We start from the raw sequence: 17,398 nt of genomic DNA on the forward strand, positions 1-17,398 counted from the left end.
CCGGACCGCTCCCCACCGCTGGAAGGAGCAGACGGGGCCCGTCCCCGTGAGACCCCCGGTGGGTGCATGGCAGCGGTGACATCTCACCATCAGGGCTTCGCGCAGCCCCTGCGTGTCACCGGGCTCTGAATTCAGAGGTAATGAGCGTTAGATGAGCTGTTCGAATTAGCTGTGCCTTTAGGTTAATTAAACTGTCAGCGCTCTGGCTTATGGTGATCTGCTGGAGGAATCGGCTCAGCCACCGTGCTGCACGGCAGCGATTGGGCCTCACTGAACCCTGTGTGCTCTCAGATGTAGCCGTAAATGTGTCTGACCCCGCCGTGTGTCGGGCAGCATCCCCCAGGATCTGCCTGCCACAGATATCTCTCCTGCACTGCTGTGAGCGCAGCGTGGCCGGTGGGCTCCCAGGAGCATCTGCGTGGTGCTCGTGGTTACACCAAGCACAGTCCTGACAGACTGAAATCGAGCAGCACTGTGTCCCTGCTCTGCACATGGTTTGCTCTGCTTTCCCCTCCTCATCTCCCGGCGTGGGACTGGGCCCATCTTCCCCACCACAACTGCCTGCTCCCCACAGCAACGCCTCCATTGCTCCATTGCCAGGCACGAGGCTGAGCAGAAGCAGCACCATGTGCAGCTGAGTCCGGCTGCCTGCTGAGACACGAAGTGATGATCGCAGCTCCCAGCACCGGCATTTATCTGCCTTCATTTCTCTGCAGGGACTCCCAAATCCCCAACGGCTGCGTGGTGCAGGGATTGTTGCCCACATCTCCCAGCAGAGGCTGATCCAGACAGAGCCGCTGCAGCAGGGAGCAGTGAGGCACAGCTGGGGGAGGTGGGAGCGCTTCTCCTGAGTCCAACCGGGGGCACACAGGGGCACACTCTGCTCCCAGCCCTGCTTCACCCATTCAATTGAACTCAAACTCTCTGCCTGTAATACAGCCAAGGGACTCCCTGCAATCCCCGAAGGAAGGACCCTCCGGGGCTGGAGCCGTCCCATACCAGCAATGAGCCCCAGCTGTTCCCCCTCACCCAGCACCAGGAGGCTCCTGCAGGAAGGCTGTGATGTGTTCTGGTATTTTTCCAGAAGATGAAGACTGCACGGTTGCCTGTTTTTTCCCTGTTTTTCCCTGCTTTTTCCTTTCCTCCCTTTCCAAATACAAGAACAACGTTTGTTCTTTCCAACATCTGCCACCACTGGTGGGTTCCACTGCCACCGCACAGCGCTGCTTCCATCCCTTTGTCCCCTTTCCTCCCCCACCCCTGGGGAGGCTTTTGGGGTGCTCCGGCTCTGCTGCCTGTAGCTCTGTTTCCACGGAGCCTCCTCAGCCCCCCCGGTCCCAGCACTGCAATATTCAAATCACGCAACGCTCATCATGTCTTCAGTGCAGCAATTAAGTCGCAGCTCTAATTAAGCATTTAAGCACACGACGCACTCGTCTTCCATCTCCATCCCCAGACGGACACCAGGGAGGCCACGGCCATCCCTGTTCTGCTCCAGCTCGGGACCGCAGGAGCTGCAGGGGAGCTGCAGTCAGGATGCTGCAGGTCTGGCGTGAGCGCACCTGGGAGTGCCGCGTCCCGGGGGATACCGAGCACGGGACAGCCTTCGGCTCCTGGAGATGCTGCCCGGTAAAGAGCTCTGCGCATCGCGGAGGGACGGAGCGGCGCCCCCGGGCCACGCCGCGCACCGCCACGGGCCGCTGCTGCCACCTGCCGGCACCCGAACCGGGCCCGCCCCGCGCCACACGTGACCGCCGGTTGCTACTCACTGGGGGGAGCGGGGCAGCGAGGGGGGCGCCGGCTGCGAGCTGCGGGGCGTGAAATCCCCACCCGAACCCCTGCGGCGGTGCCACGCAGGACCCGGAGCTCCCGAGGCGCCCCAGAGCGGGGCGAGGCGCCGCCAGAGGGAGCCCGAGGGACGCGTGGAGGTGGCGCTGGTGGCACTGGTGATACTGGTGGTACTGGTGGCACTGGTGGCGATGTTGAACACCTCTGGACTTTAGGGGCTGTGGGATTGAAGGACGAATCCAAGCCCACCGTTCTCTCGGTGCTCTCCCTCACCCCGCCACCCTCCTCCCCTGTCCCTGCACGCTGCTGGGATGGCAGTGGCACCTCCCAGCCCTCCGGCCCTGCCATGGCGTGTGCTGCAGCCCCAGAGCTGGCGCTGAGTGCAGCCCAACCGCCTGCAACACTGAGCCCCGAGGCGTGGAGAAACGGGGGCAGAGTGGAGCCGGGAGCCCCCACTGCTCCTGCAGCCCCTGCTTGGAAAACCAAGCGCCAGGAACCCAGAGCTCATGCATTCCTGCCCTGCTGTCACTGGGATCTGGGGGACTGCTTGTGCCCAGGTGCCCCAAAACACGGCCCTGCCCTGTGTCCCAGCACACCTGAGCACGTGTCCCACTGCCATCACACGTGTGCCCCTTGGGAACTGGCACACGGCCCTGGGAGCCCCGACCTCAGCAAGGTGAGTGCCCTGGGACAGTACCAGGACATGGGGATGGGGACGTGGGGACATGGGATGAAGCCACTCAGTTATGAAACATCCCTGCATCCCCATGGCTCTAAGTCAAGATTTAGTGAGCGAGCGGCTCCTGATCCAGATGAGATCGGGCATCACAAAGGGCTTTGTATTCCAGGAAGCCTATTAGAGATTTAAATTATACAAATGGGCTTTTTACCAAAGATCCTCATTATCTGGGCATTTGCATTTAATCCTCAGCTATCCCTGCAGCCCCGGCCCTGCGCTCTGCTCACCTTCACCGCGTCCTCTGGGGCTGAGCGGGGCGAGGGGATACAGACGAGCTGTGGGGTCAGCAGAGCCAAGGGCAAGGGGCCGTGGGGAATGGGACAAGGCAGGGAAGGAGGAGCAGATGAAGGGGATCCCATAACATCTCTGCCCAGCGAGGGGCCGGCATCGCAGCACAGCCCGTGGTCGTCTCTGTTCCTGCGGCGTCCCACAGTGCCTGAGAGCTGCAGGGCAAAAGCAGGGAGTGCTGGGGATGGAGGAATGGGGTACAGAGGGCAGGGGATGGGCCGTTGACCCCCAGCCAGGGACCTGGTACACTGCAGGGGGTTTGATGGTACAGCGTGGTCCTGCCCGCGCCCCGCATTATCCTCTCCCTCCTGTGATCCATTTCAGTGTGGGGGATTAGGTGGTTTTAGGGCCGGGTTTGAGTTAAATGGGATGCTTTCAAATCATCCTGCGTCAGTTGTGCCCTCTGTCACTCATACAGAGGGGGATTAAAATAGATATGAAGATTATTGGAGGGGACAAGGCACCCCCACCTGCAGGGAGCTGCCAGCAGCACCCAGCACACAGGGAGCCTTTGTGCCCCACAGCACTATTTCCTCCTCTTCCTCACCTTGCTGCTCACACCAAAGCCCCATTTGCAATCCTTTAGCCCTTTCCTTTCACCTTTCCTGAATGTCCTCCTGCTTTCATCACCATTTCTGTGTTACCAGCCCAGACCCATCCCACAGCACCCTTGAGCTCAGTGCTCACGGCTGTTTAAAAGGAGAGAAGAGCACTAAGAAACCAATCTTGCTTTTAATATCAGCAATTGCTTCTTCCTGCAAGGTCCCCATGTGGTGGTAGAGGTGTCCCCAGCCACGGGTTGGGCTGTCCCTCACAGATCCAGGGAAATGGAGCCCCAGCTCCCTGCCTGGACCCTTCTCAAACTCCCAAAACGGAGCCAGGGCTGTGGATTTAATCACTTTATGCATATTTATTTGTGGAATTCGGAGAAGAGTGCCTCTTCCTCCCATCTGCCCTTACCATCTGCTCCCCGCGGTGTTTCGGAACAATCCCAGGCTTTGCCAATTGATGGAGAGGTGCAGAAAGGCAGGAAAACCCGCGGGGATGTCGCTCCGTCTGGGCAGCAGTCGGCTCTGCGGGCGCCTTTTCCTGGTGCAGGGGCAGCTGCTTTGCTCCATCGCCTGAGCGGTGACCCCTGAGATGTTCCCACCTCCCGGATCCCACCCCAAATGTCCCCTTTTTACTCCAAAGCACCTGGCTGGGCACCACTTGGGCCAGCAGGGCGGTGATGGAGAAGCCCGTGCCCAGGAGCTGGCGATGCGCAATAGGAGCTGCCCATGGCCTCCAATTCCTCCATCGCTGTGGGGTTCTGGGGCTGCGGCTCCTTCTGAGGGGATGGGGGGGTTGGCGGATGAGCTGGGAGGGGTGGTGGAGAGAGCGGTGCCCCAAGGAGAGGGCCGTGCACAGAGGCTGTTTGTGCTCTTGCTGCAGCCCCATCCCACCCACCGTGGAGCAGAATCGCACCCTATGCGACAGCCGAGTGATTTTTACAAAAGTGCCCTTGAAAACCTCTCCAGGGCCACATGAAAGCGCCCGCCTGGGGCTGCAGGCACCTGAGCCACCGATGGGCTCGCAGGAGTCCCAGCGCTCCCAGTACCGGTCCAGCGCTGTGCCAGCCCTCGCAAGAGCAGCCCGAAGCTGTGGGTTCGGCAGTGCCCGAGGGGGGGGTGCGGGGCTTCGCGGCGGGTGGGGCAGCCCGGGGCGGGCGGGGGCTGACTGCAGCCGGTGCCCGCCATGCCCCCCCGTGCCCCCCCCGGTGCCGGTGCCGCCCCGTAGCCCCGCGCTGCGGCGGGCACAGCCGGAGGGCGCTCCCCGTTGGCGCACAGCGGCGGCGTTGGAGGCTCTTCCCGGGCAGGTAGGGGGCGGCGGGACCGGGGGGAACCGGGGGGAGATGGGGGGAACGGGGGCAGCATCAGGCTCAGCCTTGCGGGTGCGTCCCTCTTTGCCGGTGGCTGCAGAGCCCCCGCCCCGGGGGGGTTCCCAGTCCGCCCGTACCCCGCAGCACCTTCCTGCGGAGGTCCCCCGATGCCTCCCACCGCGGGGGCACCATCCCTTGGACGGGGGGTCCCCGCAGCCCCCTCCCAGGGGGGGGTTTCCCTTGGGGTCCCCCCTGCCCCCGATGCAACCTTCCCGGGGGGTCCCCTCCGTCCTTCCTTCCCCCCCCCCCAAGCTGTGCCCATTTTCAGAGACTGCACAAAGCCCTGACGCTGAGCTGCAACGCTCCACAGTGAGGGAGATGGAGAGCGGTTGTGGGTCCCACAGTCTCTGGAGGGAGTCCCTATGGGGTTCTTTGTCATGGGGAATCCTGTGCACTTTCATCTCAAAGGAAGGGGGGTTGGGGTCTGGGGGGTTGGGGCAATGGTACTCTGGGCACCGCAGACACCCCCACCCCTCCCACCCCTCACTGGGGTCCCCGCTGGGCACCCAGGTGCAGGGAGGGGGCCGTGGCTGAAAGGGGACACTGTGTCTCCTGGCTCTCCCCGGAGCTCTGGAGCCGTCCAGAGGCACCAAACACAAATGGAGAGGTCGGAGGCACCAAAAATAACCCCCCCTGAGGGAGCTGACCCAGATCCATTCAGATCTGCACCCAGAGCCCTCCGCCGGGGCCGAATCCCCTCCTCCGCATTGCTGTGCCCTCCTGATGCCACCTATATATCACCCAGTATATTATGCAAATGACCCATCAGGGCTTATTACCCAAAGGGGGGGGGCTGGCACCGCGCTGCGTTGTCCCTGGGGCTGCCACCAGCAGCTCAGAGGGGGACGGCGGCATGGAGGGATCAGCATCGGTGCACATCTCTGTGCGGGTGCCCGGGGGCTGCAGGGCAGCGCTGCCCCATCCCTCTCCCCTCCTGTAGCTCTCAGGGACCCGCGCAGGGCCAGGCTCTCCTCCCTTGGGGTCGGCGTGCCCAGCAGCATGGGGAAGCAGAACAGCAAACTGCGCCCCGAGATGCTCCAGGACCTGCGGGAAAACACCGAGTTCTCCGACCTGGAGCTGCAGGGCTGGTACAAGGGCTTCCTGAAGGACTGTCCCTCGGGCATCCTCAACGTGGAGGAGTTCAAGAAGATCTACGCCAACTTCTTCCCCTACGGCGACGCCTCCAAGTTTGCTGAGCACGTCTTCCGCACCTTCGACACCAACGGCGACGGCACCATCGACTTCCGAGAGTTCATCATTGCGCTGAGCGTCACCTCCCGTGGGAAGCTGGAGCAGAAGCTCATGTGGGCCTTCAGCATGTACGACCTGGATGGCAACGGCTACATCAGCCGGGAGGAGATGCTGGAGATCGTGCAGGTACGCGGTGCCCGCGGTGGTCCTGGGGGCCGGGTGGCCATCCCCACGCACGCCCCTTGCCCAGACGCAGCCCGGTGGCTGCAGGGTCAGAGGGGAAGCGCTGAGGCTGATTTGGTGGCACCTCACTGGGTGCTGTGGGAGCAGCTCCCATCCATCTCCTGCGAGACGGCTGCTGCCCACCATCTGCCCCGGCTCTGCTGGGAGCTGAATCCCTGCACGGTCTGGGACCCGGCCCTGGTGCGGGGAGCCCTCTGTCCCCATCCTCGGGTCGGTGGCAGTGGGCACTGTCCCCATCGGCATTGTCCCCATCCCCGCATCCCTTTCTCAGGCCATCTACAAAATGGTCTCCTCCGTCATGAATATGCCCGAAGATGAATCGACTCCGGAGAAAAGAACGGAAAAAATCTTCCGACAGATGGATACTAATAACGATGGTAAATGAGAGGGGAAGGAGAGGATTAAGGGAAAGGTCTCATGGTTAAATCCGGGGGTCTTAGAGGGAGCTGTGTGCTCACTGATTAAATGCTGCACGGTCGGGGGGAGCTCTGGCAGTGAGGGGCTCGGGGTGCTGATCGCACATGGGGAGCAGCCGGTGGGTGGGGGGTGTCCCCAGGTGCCCCCGTGTGCCTGGGTGGGGTGGCGGCTGCTGCACTGAGCCGTGTCTCCCTGCAGGCAAACTGTCCCTGGAGGAGTTCATCAAAGGTGCCAAGAGCGATCCGTCCATCGTGCGCCTGCTGCAGTGTGACCCCAGCGGTGCCGGGCAGCTCTGAGCCCCCCCCACGGTCCCCACAGCCCCCACCGCCCCCTCCTGCCACCACCACTCGTCCCTGCCATCCCCACCTCCATGTCCCCATGGGGAGAGCACCAGGAGTGCGGGGCAGCATGGCAGAGCCACTGCTGCTCCTCTGATGGGCGCAGGGACGCGGCCAAAGGGATGAACCACGGTTGCTCACGGCCACCCCAGCACCCCCAGCATGCAGACACTGCCACACCAGCCCCCTCCCCACAGCCAGAGAGTACGTGGGGCCATGGGCAGGGGCTGTGCTTTCGGTCTTTTAATACCTGCAAAATAAAGTGTGTGTCAGTGCAGTCAGCAGAGGGAAAAGGCTCTCCTGTAAGCTCTGAATCCAACCTTCCTTGCAGCAGTACCAGGGCAGTAATGATGGACTCACGTCCTGGCCAGCAGCGAGCAGCATCTGGTGCTCAGTGCTGCTCCATGGCTGCGCTGTGCTGTGGGGTGGGCACTGGGATGGGGACGGGTCCTGTGCCCCACTCAGGGCTGGAGATGTTTCTGTGCTGTCCGGGATCAGCGAGCTCACACAGCCCAGCGCCAGTGGGAGAGGGCTGCAAGGAGACCTGGAGATGGAGAGCTTTGGGTGGACAAACCCTGCCCCCCACCCGGCAGGGGGGCACCGAGTGGGATGGCGACTCAGAAATGTAGGTGGGAGCAGAGGAGTAGTGTGGGGTGAGGGCAGAACACTGCAGAGCAGAGCATGGGGCCGTGGTGGGAGCTCTGGTGATGAAGATGAGGAGACCGGTGATGGGGAAGATGAAGACCCTTTGGTTGCTGCTGGGATCATGGTGGTCTGGGAAGGAGAGGGGCTGGGCACTGCGGCTGCATAATGCAGGGACACCCTGGGGATGCACCATGCTGGAGGGGACAAGGCAGTGCAGGGCAGCCAGCACGCAAACCACTGCCCCTCTTCCTCGAGGAGATGCTGCAGGCTGAGATGTGCCCCTTCCCTCTGGTCTGTGGCGGTGCTTACAGACCCCCAAAGGCACCATGGGGAGGACTGCGCCGTGCGTCTGCATGAAGGATGGGCTGGATGCGAGGTGAAGGACAACCAGAGTCTTTATTCAAATAGTCCTTAGGACGGTTGCAGACGTACAGACACACATACATATTTACACTCGTACGCACCTCACAGAGCTTGAACCAATAAATTAAAACAAAAAGAGGGTGGGGGGCATGTTTTCCTTTATCGTTTTTTGTCACGTAAGAAACAGCAGCTCCCCGAGGCGAGGTGGGGGCTGCAAGGAGAAGCCACAGCCACAGCCCTGCCCCGGCAGACGCGATGACAGCAGCGCGTTTTGGGCAGGAGGGCACCTCACACCCGGGCTTCGATGCACTCCAGCGTGAGCATCTCGTCCAGCCTGCGGCCCTCGGCATGGGCACAGTGGCTCAGGTGGGCACTTGGGCTCTCAGCACCTCTGGCGCTGGGGGTCTGCGGGCAGGGGGCCGCGCTGCGGGAGCGGGGGGAGCCGCAGTCGTCCGAGGTGAGGTCGGGCACGTCGTCAGACTGGCTGTCTGAGCTCTCCAGGTCGCTCCGTATGCTCTCAGGCTGTGCCAGGGTGATGTCCCAGGTTTTGCTGGCAACGCAGTCCTTTTGCTCACAGCTTTGGTGTTTGCACGTCGGCTCCTGCTCACCGTCCTCCTCTTCCTCCTCCTCCTCTCCCTCCTCCTCCTCCTCTTCCTCATTCTCTGCCATTTGGGTGTGGACGTGCAGTGAGTCCTCCGTGCTGCTGCCGCTGGCCAGCTGGTAGTGGCTCGGTTTGGCCTCGATGTCCACCTGGATCTCCATGTTATTGCACTCCCTGCACAAAGAAGCACCCCTGTGTGACTTGGCTGCAGCCCGGGGCACCCATGGGTGCTGCAGCGCAGCGCAGGAGGTTTGTGCTTCCATTGCTGTGCCGGCGCAGCACCAACGCAGCCAGCAGCCACCAGGGAGCAGCCTGCTGCACCCCACCACCCACCGCAGCGCAGACATTTCCAGGATGCCCACGCCACACACCTGTCCTGCGGGTTGTAGGAGCTGATGATGGAACCGGCCATGGCCCGCGTGCTGGCGTTGTCGCTGATGGCCCCCAGGCTGACGGAGTCCTTGGGGAAAATCTCCTTCTGGACGTCTGCCTGCACCTCCAGCCTGCGGGAAGGGAGAGGGCTGCTCAGAAATGCCTCAGGTGGTCCTCAGGGGGCACCAAACGGTCCCTGTGTGCCACGGGGTGGATGAAGGATGTGGTTGCCCCATCCTGGAGGTGTTCAAGACCAGGCTGGATGGAGACCTGCACAGCCTGAGCTGCTGCGGGCCACCCAGACCATGCAGGGGCTGGAGCAGGATGGTCGTTAAGGTCCCCTCCAACCCAAACCACTCTATGGTTCTATGGACAGCAAAAGGCTCAGTGCTGGCCCAGCTTGGCATCGCAGTGTTCGACACCAATGGCTCCCCTTGTTTCATTCAATTTTTGGCTCCATTTAGGTAAGCCCATTTTGTTTTCCATGTCAAAGTTGAAACAGTGTTTGTATCCATGACTCATGCAATTCCTGAGAAGAACAGCTTTCCACAGAAGCAGCATGGAGCTGTGGCTCTGTCTTGGCTGCCGTATCAACACGTCTCCAATTACCCAGCAGCCAAGCTGAGAAGGAAACCAAGGTGTAAAACTGCAGTGCAACCTCCCGACTTGGAAAGCAGAGCCCTACATGAAGCTGCTCGGCCAGCACAGCCCTGGGAACCCCATCCCCTTCTCCTGCCCCATTCACCTGCTGTATTTCCCCTTGCCTCCTGAGAGCACGCCGCCGCTCAGCGTGCCGCCCGACAGCGCTGCAAAGCTGGCTGTCTCACTGTAGTTGCTCTGCATGACGCTGAGCCCATCTGTGGGGCTCCCACTGGTGCTCAGCACGCTGGTCAGCCCCTCGATGCTGCTTTCACCAATGCTGGGGTTCTTCAGGGCTCGCCAGGCGTCGGCCACTGTGGGGGAGGGACAGCGAGGAGTCAGGGAAATTCTTCACTCAGAGGGCAATGAGGCACTGGCCCAGGGTGGGTGCCCCATCCCTGGAGGTGCCCAAGGCCATGGATGGGCCCTGGGCAGCCTGAGCTACGGGCAGCCAGCCCACAGCAGGGGTTGGGACTGGATGATATTTAAGGTTCCTTCCAAGCCACGCTATGATTCTATAATTCTATCTCCTCCTAGCTAAACTGAAGTAAGCTTATGTTCAGATCTGGGAGCTATGCAGGCCACCCTCTCCTCAACACAACAGGCAGTGAGAGGGTCCTGCTTCGCCCTCCCCATCACACTACCTGTGATCGGTCCGTCGTCTTCATCAAACTCGATCTTCACGCCCTTCCCATTGGCAGTGCTGACCCCGCAGCCCCCGCCGCGGCACAGCGAGATGGGCACGACGCCGTAGACGTAAGCCAGCATGATGGGCACCCCGATACCTGCAGGGTGAAGAGGAGCTGAAGGCCGAGCTCTGCTGGGCAGACTCTCTGGGTTGGGACTTTCAGCCCTGCTGACGCTGGAAGGGAACCACGCAGTGCCTGCTTACCAACGCTGACAGCAGCGATGACTGGAGAGGCGATGACAGACAAGGTGACCCCTCCAGTAATGGCCAAATTCCTCTTGTGCTTGGAGGTTTTCTTCCCCTCGTACCTGCTGTGGATCTGAGGGAAGGACAGGCACTGGGTGAGAACGCAGACACCGGGAGACACTATGAGCCCCCACCATGGGGTGTGCCAAGAGGGCTCCTCCTCCCAGCTCAAGGTTTGGGCACAATGTGACATCTAAGGGGATTCAACCCCCGGCCACCGCCTCCTCTCCCCATACAAAGCTCAGGAGATAAGACAGGGCTTAGAAAATGCAACTGAATTCGGGTTCTACAAAGAGACCCACCCTCCCTGTGAGCCCAATTGCTGCTCAGATGCCTGGAGCACACAGAATGCCCCGAGCTTGGATCTCTCTGCTCCCACCGCGTGCTTTGCCACCTTTACCTTTCTCCCAACATAGACAGGGATGCCAATGACCATAGCAGGAATGGCAATGCCAGCAATGAGGGAAATGCCTACAGGAGCGCCGATCAGCGTGCCCAGCTGCCAGAGAATCTTCTTCTTGCGACTCCATGGCTTTTTGCCCCAAAATGTACAGCCAGATGGGCTTAATGGGAGGAAGAAACGACATTAAAACTTGAGCAATCCCTGAGAAACCCTAAGCCAAGTTCCACAGGAACAAACCCAGAGCTTAAGGAGTAGGTGAACAACACAAAAAAGGTTTCTCCCCCATTATGATTAATCTGGCCCTCGAGATGATTATCACACCACCAGGACTGTGTTCAGTGACACGGCCTTTAAGGTCCCTTCTGACCTCAGCCACGCTGAGTTTAATAACCCAGCACACCACAAAGCTCTCAAATGCCATCGTATCAGGAGGGGCAGAAGAGCCTCCACTCTACCGCAAGGTGGGAAGGAAGCCCAAAACTTTGGGTCAGAAAGAAGAGAGTTTTGCCAACGGATTCTTGGAGAGGCGCGAGGACGGGAAGCAAAGCACCTGAGGTAGTGCAGGTCGGAGATCTCCTTCATGCACAGCCAGCAGAACTCACAGCCGCACACCGCACACGTCATGTGGTTGCAGCTCCCGTCGTTCATCTTGATGATGTAGGCACTGCAGCGCGGGCACGGCTTGATGTCGTCTGCTGTGGGGGAAGAGGGCATGGGGTTGGAGGTGTGTGAGCACGGGGGGGTTCCTTGTTACGCCCGGAGCCTTTGCTTTGGATCACCTTTGCTAGCACAGAGGGTGGGGATGGTACAACCAGCTGGTTGTGCCCTTGGTTTTTCTTTACTCTGAGAAGGTAACAGCGATGAGACAGCACCCACCAAAGTGATTTGCTTGGATAGAAAGGTTTGGAAGCAACAGCCCTTGTAAAAGCTCTCTCTGGCCTTGATGGGATGTGTTTCAGGGCATGCTTCAGTGCTGGGAACAACTCATTCCTGCTCTGTGCTAGCCAGGACAACAGGGTAGGTCAGAATCATTATTAAATTGCTTCACAAAGGTGATTCATGGGCCAGAAGCAGCAGAGCAACTGGGGCAGCAAGGCATGGAGGCCTCTGCCCTGGCATTTGGGAGCAGCCGTTGGGGCTGGGGCTGCAGAGCCGGGTGCTGTGGTGCCCTGACAGGGCGGGGGTCCTCCACCTCCCCCTTCATTTGGGCACCATCTGGTCAGGTTATGCAATGGCTGTCTGTGCTACGGTGCAGATTGGCAGCCTCCAATCCTCAGCAACACGAGATCCAGCTGCTGAGAGCCTGGCTCACACCTCATTAATCACTGCACCCAAATCAGAAGGAATGGGGTGGGAAAAACCAAAGAATCTCCCGTTCAGTGGCTCAATTCCTCCTGGCTGGGATCTCCTTTAGGAGGGTGAAAAAGCTCAGGAACTGCTTTGCATTCACTGCTTTGTACCGCAGCAACCACACTGTCCCTCATCAGGGCTCTACAACCACAGCACGGGGCTGAGCCACCTCTGGGCAGCCCCACTCTGAGCACAGGAACCAACACGACGTGCACTGCAGTGTGCTGTGTCTGGAGATAGGGAGGAATGGGGAGAAATGGCCTCAGTGCCCACTCCCAGAGTCACCACAGCTATTTTTAACAAGCTCTGTGGACACAGCAGCCCCCACCAGGCAGTGCTGGAGGCTGTGGGTTGGCATGTTTTCTGTGCTTGACATTATGAACACCTCATGGGAGCCTCCCCAAACATGGACAGGCATTAATACTACATTTTCTGCAAAATGGAACTCGCAGCTGTAAGAAGCACCTATTTGTTCAACATCTAGCTCAGTAAGAAGCATTCAAGATCAAAGCAGCCACAAGCATTGCTGGGGCGGATGAGGAAAGCTGAGGAGGAAGGACCCGAGCACGTCAAGGACCCGAGCACGTCACCTCTCCTGTCCCATTTTGCATCCTGATTTCTATAGCAGCCCACCAGATTTGTTCTGGGCAATGCCTCCCAGCTGCACAGCTGGAGACCCTGAGCTGTACCCCTGAAGTGGAAATGCTGAGTCACGGCCTGAGGCAGTGATGGAGCACCTGGTGGGAAGGCAGGGCCAACCCAGGGCAGCTCAGGTACATGCAGTGCTGCTGAGCGATGAAGGGCCCAGGATGCAGCCCTTCCCAGCCTTCCTTTAAGGGTTGGCAGTGGAGGTGAGGATCTCTTTGGAGATCTCTGCCTCCCTGAGGCCTGCCGAAGGCAAGCAGCTTCTTTCCTTTGTTTCTGTGGCTGCTGCATTTGAGTGAAGTCCCCGCTTGCTGCAGCCCAGGACCTTGCTGCTCTGCTCTCTTTGCTGTGCTTTCCACCACATCCCAGCCCCAGCCCTACCTGCACCTCGCAGCACACACCGACCCCAGCTCCATGAAGCCCTACCTGGCCCGGATTCCTGCCCGTAGCTGAGCCCTGACGTGTGCTTGGTGCGCACGCGGAGCGTCTGGGCGCGCTGCTGCCGGGCCATGTCGCACGTCTGGTTGGGGTGCCATATCTGCTTGCAGTGGTAGCAGAACTCCGTCTGGCAGCCGTCCCGCTCACAGGTCAGCTTGGGGCAGCTGGCGCAGCCGTAGGCAATAACAGCATAGCTGGGGAGGAAGATGTGGAGAGTCAGAGAACAGCAGCACTGCCCAGCACGGCTCTGCGGCCGTCGGTGCTGCCCGGGTGCCGCGGGGCTCTCACTGCAGGGTGCTGCGCCACCCTGTGCTCTGACACGTTCCTGCTGTCCAGTCCTGTGCCTCGCACCGCAGGGCCTGAAATTAAGAGCTGCTAATTGGGTTACTTGGGGCAGCTTCCTTTATGCAGACAGTTTGCAATATTGAGTTCTCTCCTTGATAAGCACTGGCAGCTCTCACTGTCGATTTCCCCTGATCGATGCTCACCCTGCCTGCCCTCTCTGCTGATCCAGGCTCTGATGCTCCCTTCTGCAGCTCAGCAGCTGTAGGACAGCCAGGTGTGAGGGTGGGTGCATGGCCGGAGGGGTTAGGAGGGCTGAAGTTGTGCCAGGCACAACGGTCCTGCACAGGACTGCACAGACACTAATGATCCTGCTTCTGGATTAAGCCCAAACTGGTGTAAAACCAACAGAATGAGGGCAGGGAGCTGGAGCATCAGCCCCTGCTGACAGCACCGCAGTGTTCCTCAAGGAAGGGTACACAGAACACTGCACGGCGCTGACCTCCACCCCATGGGCTGAGGGCTTCCTGCACAGGGTGCCAACCATCCTCAGCATTTTGGTCAGTGGTCAGAGGAGAACAACTCCCATTTAGGGTTTTATATTTAGAGCTCGTACAGCTCAAGTTGTGTTGCCTCTTCTCGGAGGCTGCAGCGTGAGAACCGCCAAATGTGTCATACCACAATGATTCACATCCCGTGGGAGTTGGAGCAACTTCTTCATGCTGGGGTACGAAATAATTGCCAAAGAAACACTGCTGGGCAGAGTGCGGGGTTGGAGGCACGGCGGTGGGTTTGCATCAGCCCGTCCTGGGGGAGGTGGGACGAGGGCGGTGCGGGGCGACGGCCCTGGGCCCCCCTGTGTGACTTTGGGAGGATCCCGCTGAGCACCCTCACTGTGCCACCACCACACAGCACTGCCTGTGAGCAGCCCACAGTGCGTGGAGCAGCTTCACGCTCTGGGTTGACCCCTCGTAAGAGATTTAGGGTTTTTCTACATACTCCCATGAGAAATGAAATCCTCCACGTTTACATTTCGTTCCTGGAACTGAAACAACAAACAGCAAGAACGAGCCCACAAGCCTGAAACCTACACAGCTTTCTCTATGAGAGAAAGGAAGAACGGCTCCAAAGTCAAGGTCAGCGAGAAAGGAGCTCTCACGCAGGATGCGGCAGCCGACACATCCGTCCCCACCTGACCTCCCTCCGTTAAATGGACGCTTTTTGGCTCAGCCCAATGGAGGTGAAAGGGGAAACTGACACCGAGTGCCTTTCTGAGACCCCACAGCAGCCAGGGCTGCCCAGACAGCCACGGCCACGCTCTGCTCCTGGGAAGCCTGAGCCCCGCAGCACGCTCAGCCCCATTCACATTGCTCAGCCCACACAGCACAGCGGGCTTAAAGGTTCTGTTGTTCTCCACAGCCGGCTGATTGTAGCAGGGAGGGGTGAAAACGCTGCAAATACAGAAAATTATGTGTATTGTGAGTGACGGTGCATCCACTGCCCAGCGTTCCCATGGCAACACGCGCTGTGTTGTGTCGGCACTCCTCCTCCTCCTGCACAGCACAGCTCTTCCGTTTACGAAAGACTGCAGTAGGTGTGCAGCACAGGATGCTGCGCCGCGCACCAGGCTGGCAGCTTCCACCGTCCCACAGTGCAGCTCCCAGCAGCAGCGTCCTGCCCAGCAGCGCTGTGTGCCACGTTCCTGCTGGGCATGGTGCAGTGCCACCACTATGGAGGGAAAGCCCACAGTAAATAATTCATAGCCCACTCTACATAAGCACAAGGGAAGGCGCTGGGTGGGGAGAATGGATCGAGTGATTAACTCCTCCTGCTGCCGGAGGGCTGATTCCAGCAGCCTTTGTTTGAGTGCAGAGAGCCCACGTCCAAAGCGGTTTGGAGGAGGATGCCCAGCACTGCTCCCCTCACTAAGGGGCTTGCGGGTCGAGCTGCGTGACACCCATCTGCCCCAACCCACAGCCAGGCTGCAGCTGGGCCCCTTCACAGAGCTGACAGCACCAGGTTTGCTCCAGCACTGAGAGGAGGGGCAGCCCCTGGTGCTCAGCCTGCACGGCCTGCCCTGCCCCGACATCACCAAACACCCGGAGCCTGGGTTTCCTGCAGATGCCAGCACAGCTGCTGGCTGCTCTCTGAAGAAACAGCCCTTGTGTAGTGCTGCTCAGAGGACCTGCAACGGGGGACCTGGGGCAGGTTAACCAGTTTGCATGGGACAGCGAAGACAACAACGCTGTGATTACATCTTCACAGCCCTCCCACCACGCTTTCCATCCCCCGCTGCCAGGTCAGACTTTCCTTTCATGTTCACACTGCCTGGAGCTGCACCTCTCACAGCATCCTGGCTGAACTTTGCAGCACTTCTCTGAGTTCCCTGAACAAAGGCCTTTTCCGGGCAGCTTTGCCTTAAGCGTAAATAGAAACCCAGCAGAGTTCGTTCAAAGGAAAAGAGAAGAGAAAATGAAAGCAGTGCACTGATAAGTGCAGTCACCCAGGCTGGGCGGGCTGACTTCTGGACAGACAGATATTTTCTCACTTGGGCAACGGATAATGAGTCAACATCACTGCTCTGTGCCATGCAGGCATCCTTGCTGGGAAATAGGGACCGTTTACAGCTCCTTCCTCCCCAGGAAGGTGCAGCATGCCTTATAGCTGCTGCAATACACGCGGAGGGGAAATTCTGTGCTTCTGCTTTGTGCAGAAAAAGCAAGCTTTCTTTTAGATGAAGGAAATGATAGCTCAACTAAAGCCCCTTCCAAGTCCCACTATGAGGTCCCCCCTAGTCTGCATTTCCACAGTTCTCAAGGCCAGATCCTGGTGTGATATATTGGTACCCCAGGCCTATCAGCTCCCCTGCACGGGCCGCTGCCTGCCATGCAAAGAGAGCCTGCAATGAGGGCTTTCCACAGCAATCTGCATGAACAGAAATGTGCATTAGTGACAGCACAGCACGGGGCCAGAGCTGCCTGGGGAGCCGGCACCCAACCAGGGCAGCAGGTCCCATTGCTGCAGGCTGTGCCGGGCCTCGGGTTGGGAAGGGACGGGGGACCCCCCCCTGAGCTGTCGCAGCAGCAGCCCCTATAGGAACAGGGGACCCGTCCCGAGCCGTCCCAGAAGCGGTCCCCCACGGGGCCGCGTCCCCTTCCCGCACTCACCCGCAGTCGGGCGCCGGGCACCAGCGGCAGTCGGGGTCCGCAGCGAGGCAGCGGCGCAGCATGAACTCCTCGTATTTGGCCACGAGGTGCGGGGAGTCGCGGAGCAGCCGGCGGATGTCGGCGGGGTTGAGGCGCTCGCTGCACTCGGGGCAGCAGATGTTGACGCGGGACTCGGTGATCTCGATCCGCAGGTACTGCCGCAGGCAGGCCCCGCACGAGCGGTGCGGACACGACAGCAGGCGCGGCGCGTTCTCGGCCGGCTGCCGCACCAGGCACAGCGGGCACTCCAGCTCCTCTTCGCCGCTCCCCTCCGCCGCCGCCGCCGCCGCCGCCGCCGGAGCCTCCTCGGGGGGCGGCGGCGGAGGGGGCGGCGGAGGGGGTGGTGGGGCCGGGGGAGCGGCGGGAGGCGGCGGCGGGGCGGCGGGCGGCGGATCGGCTTTAGCACGGCGGCGGCCGCCAGCGGCGGAGGCGGCGGCGGCGGAGAAGACGCTCTGGAAGGAGAGGCGGCGGCGGCGGCCGGGCTTCGGGCACTTGGCGGCGGCCGAGTGGATGGAGGAGGAGCGCGGCGATTCGGAGTCCCGCTCGGAGCCCATGGCGACGGGGCGGCGGTTGCCAGGCGACGGTATCGACGAGCCGC

General features: G+C 60.5%; 2 protein-coding genes across 3 annotated transcripts; one reads left to right on the forward strand and one right to left on the reverse strand.

The window, feature by feature from the left end:
• The first annotated feature begins 5,732 nt into the window (after positions 1–5,732).
• On the forward strand, positions 5,733–6,880 carry LOC122169760 (neuron-specific calcium-binding protein hippocalcin). The gene is made up of 3 exons (XM_042836129.1): positions 5,733–6,110; positions 6,439–6,544; positions 6,783–6,880. Exons 1-3 carry the CDS (start codon positions 5,733–5,735, stop codon positions 6,878–6,880), a joined length of 582 nt encoding a protein of 193 aa, XP_042692063.1.
• A 1,064-nt stretch (positions 6,881–7,944) lies between these two features.
• Positions 7,945–17,396, reverse strand: RNF19B (ring finger protein 19B). 2 transcript variants are annotated; one of them, XM_042836133.1, is made up of 9 exons: positions 16,762–17,396; positions 13,301–13,506; positions 11,430–11,571; positions 10,877–11,039; positions 10,435–10,549; positions 10,187–10,327; positions 9,649–9,856; positions 8,903–9,034; positions 7,945–8,705 (listed from the first exon to the last, which is right to left on the reverse strand). In XM_042836133.1, exons 1-9 carry the CDS (start codon positions 17,352–17,354, stop codon positions 8,219–8,221), a joined length of 2,187 nt encoding a protein of 728 aa, XP_042692067.1. In that variant the 5' UTR covers positions 17,355–17,396; the 3' UTR covers positions 7,945–8,218. The 2 variants fall into 2 exon arrangements, with proteins under 2 accessions (XP_042692067.1, XP_042692064.1); XM_042836130.1 differs by having other exon boundaries at positions 11,430–11,574.
• Positions 17,397–17,398: the final 2 nt, after the last annotated feature.

The sequence above is a fragment of the Centrocercus urophasianus genome, unplaced genomic scaffold (assembly GCF_019232065.1).
Source record: "Centrocercus urophasianus isolate 14NV4802_14NV808 unplaced genomic scaffold, USGS_Curo_1.0 seq_577, whole genome shotgun sequence".
NCBI classification, from domain to species: Eukaryota; Metazoa; Chordata; class Aves; order Galliformes; family Phasianidae; genus Centrocercus; species Centrocercus urophasianus.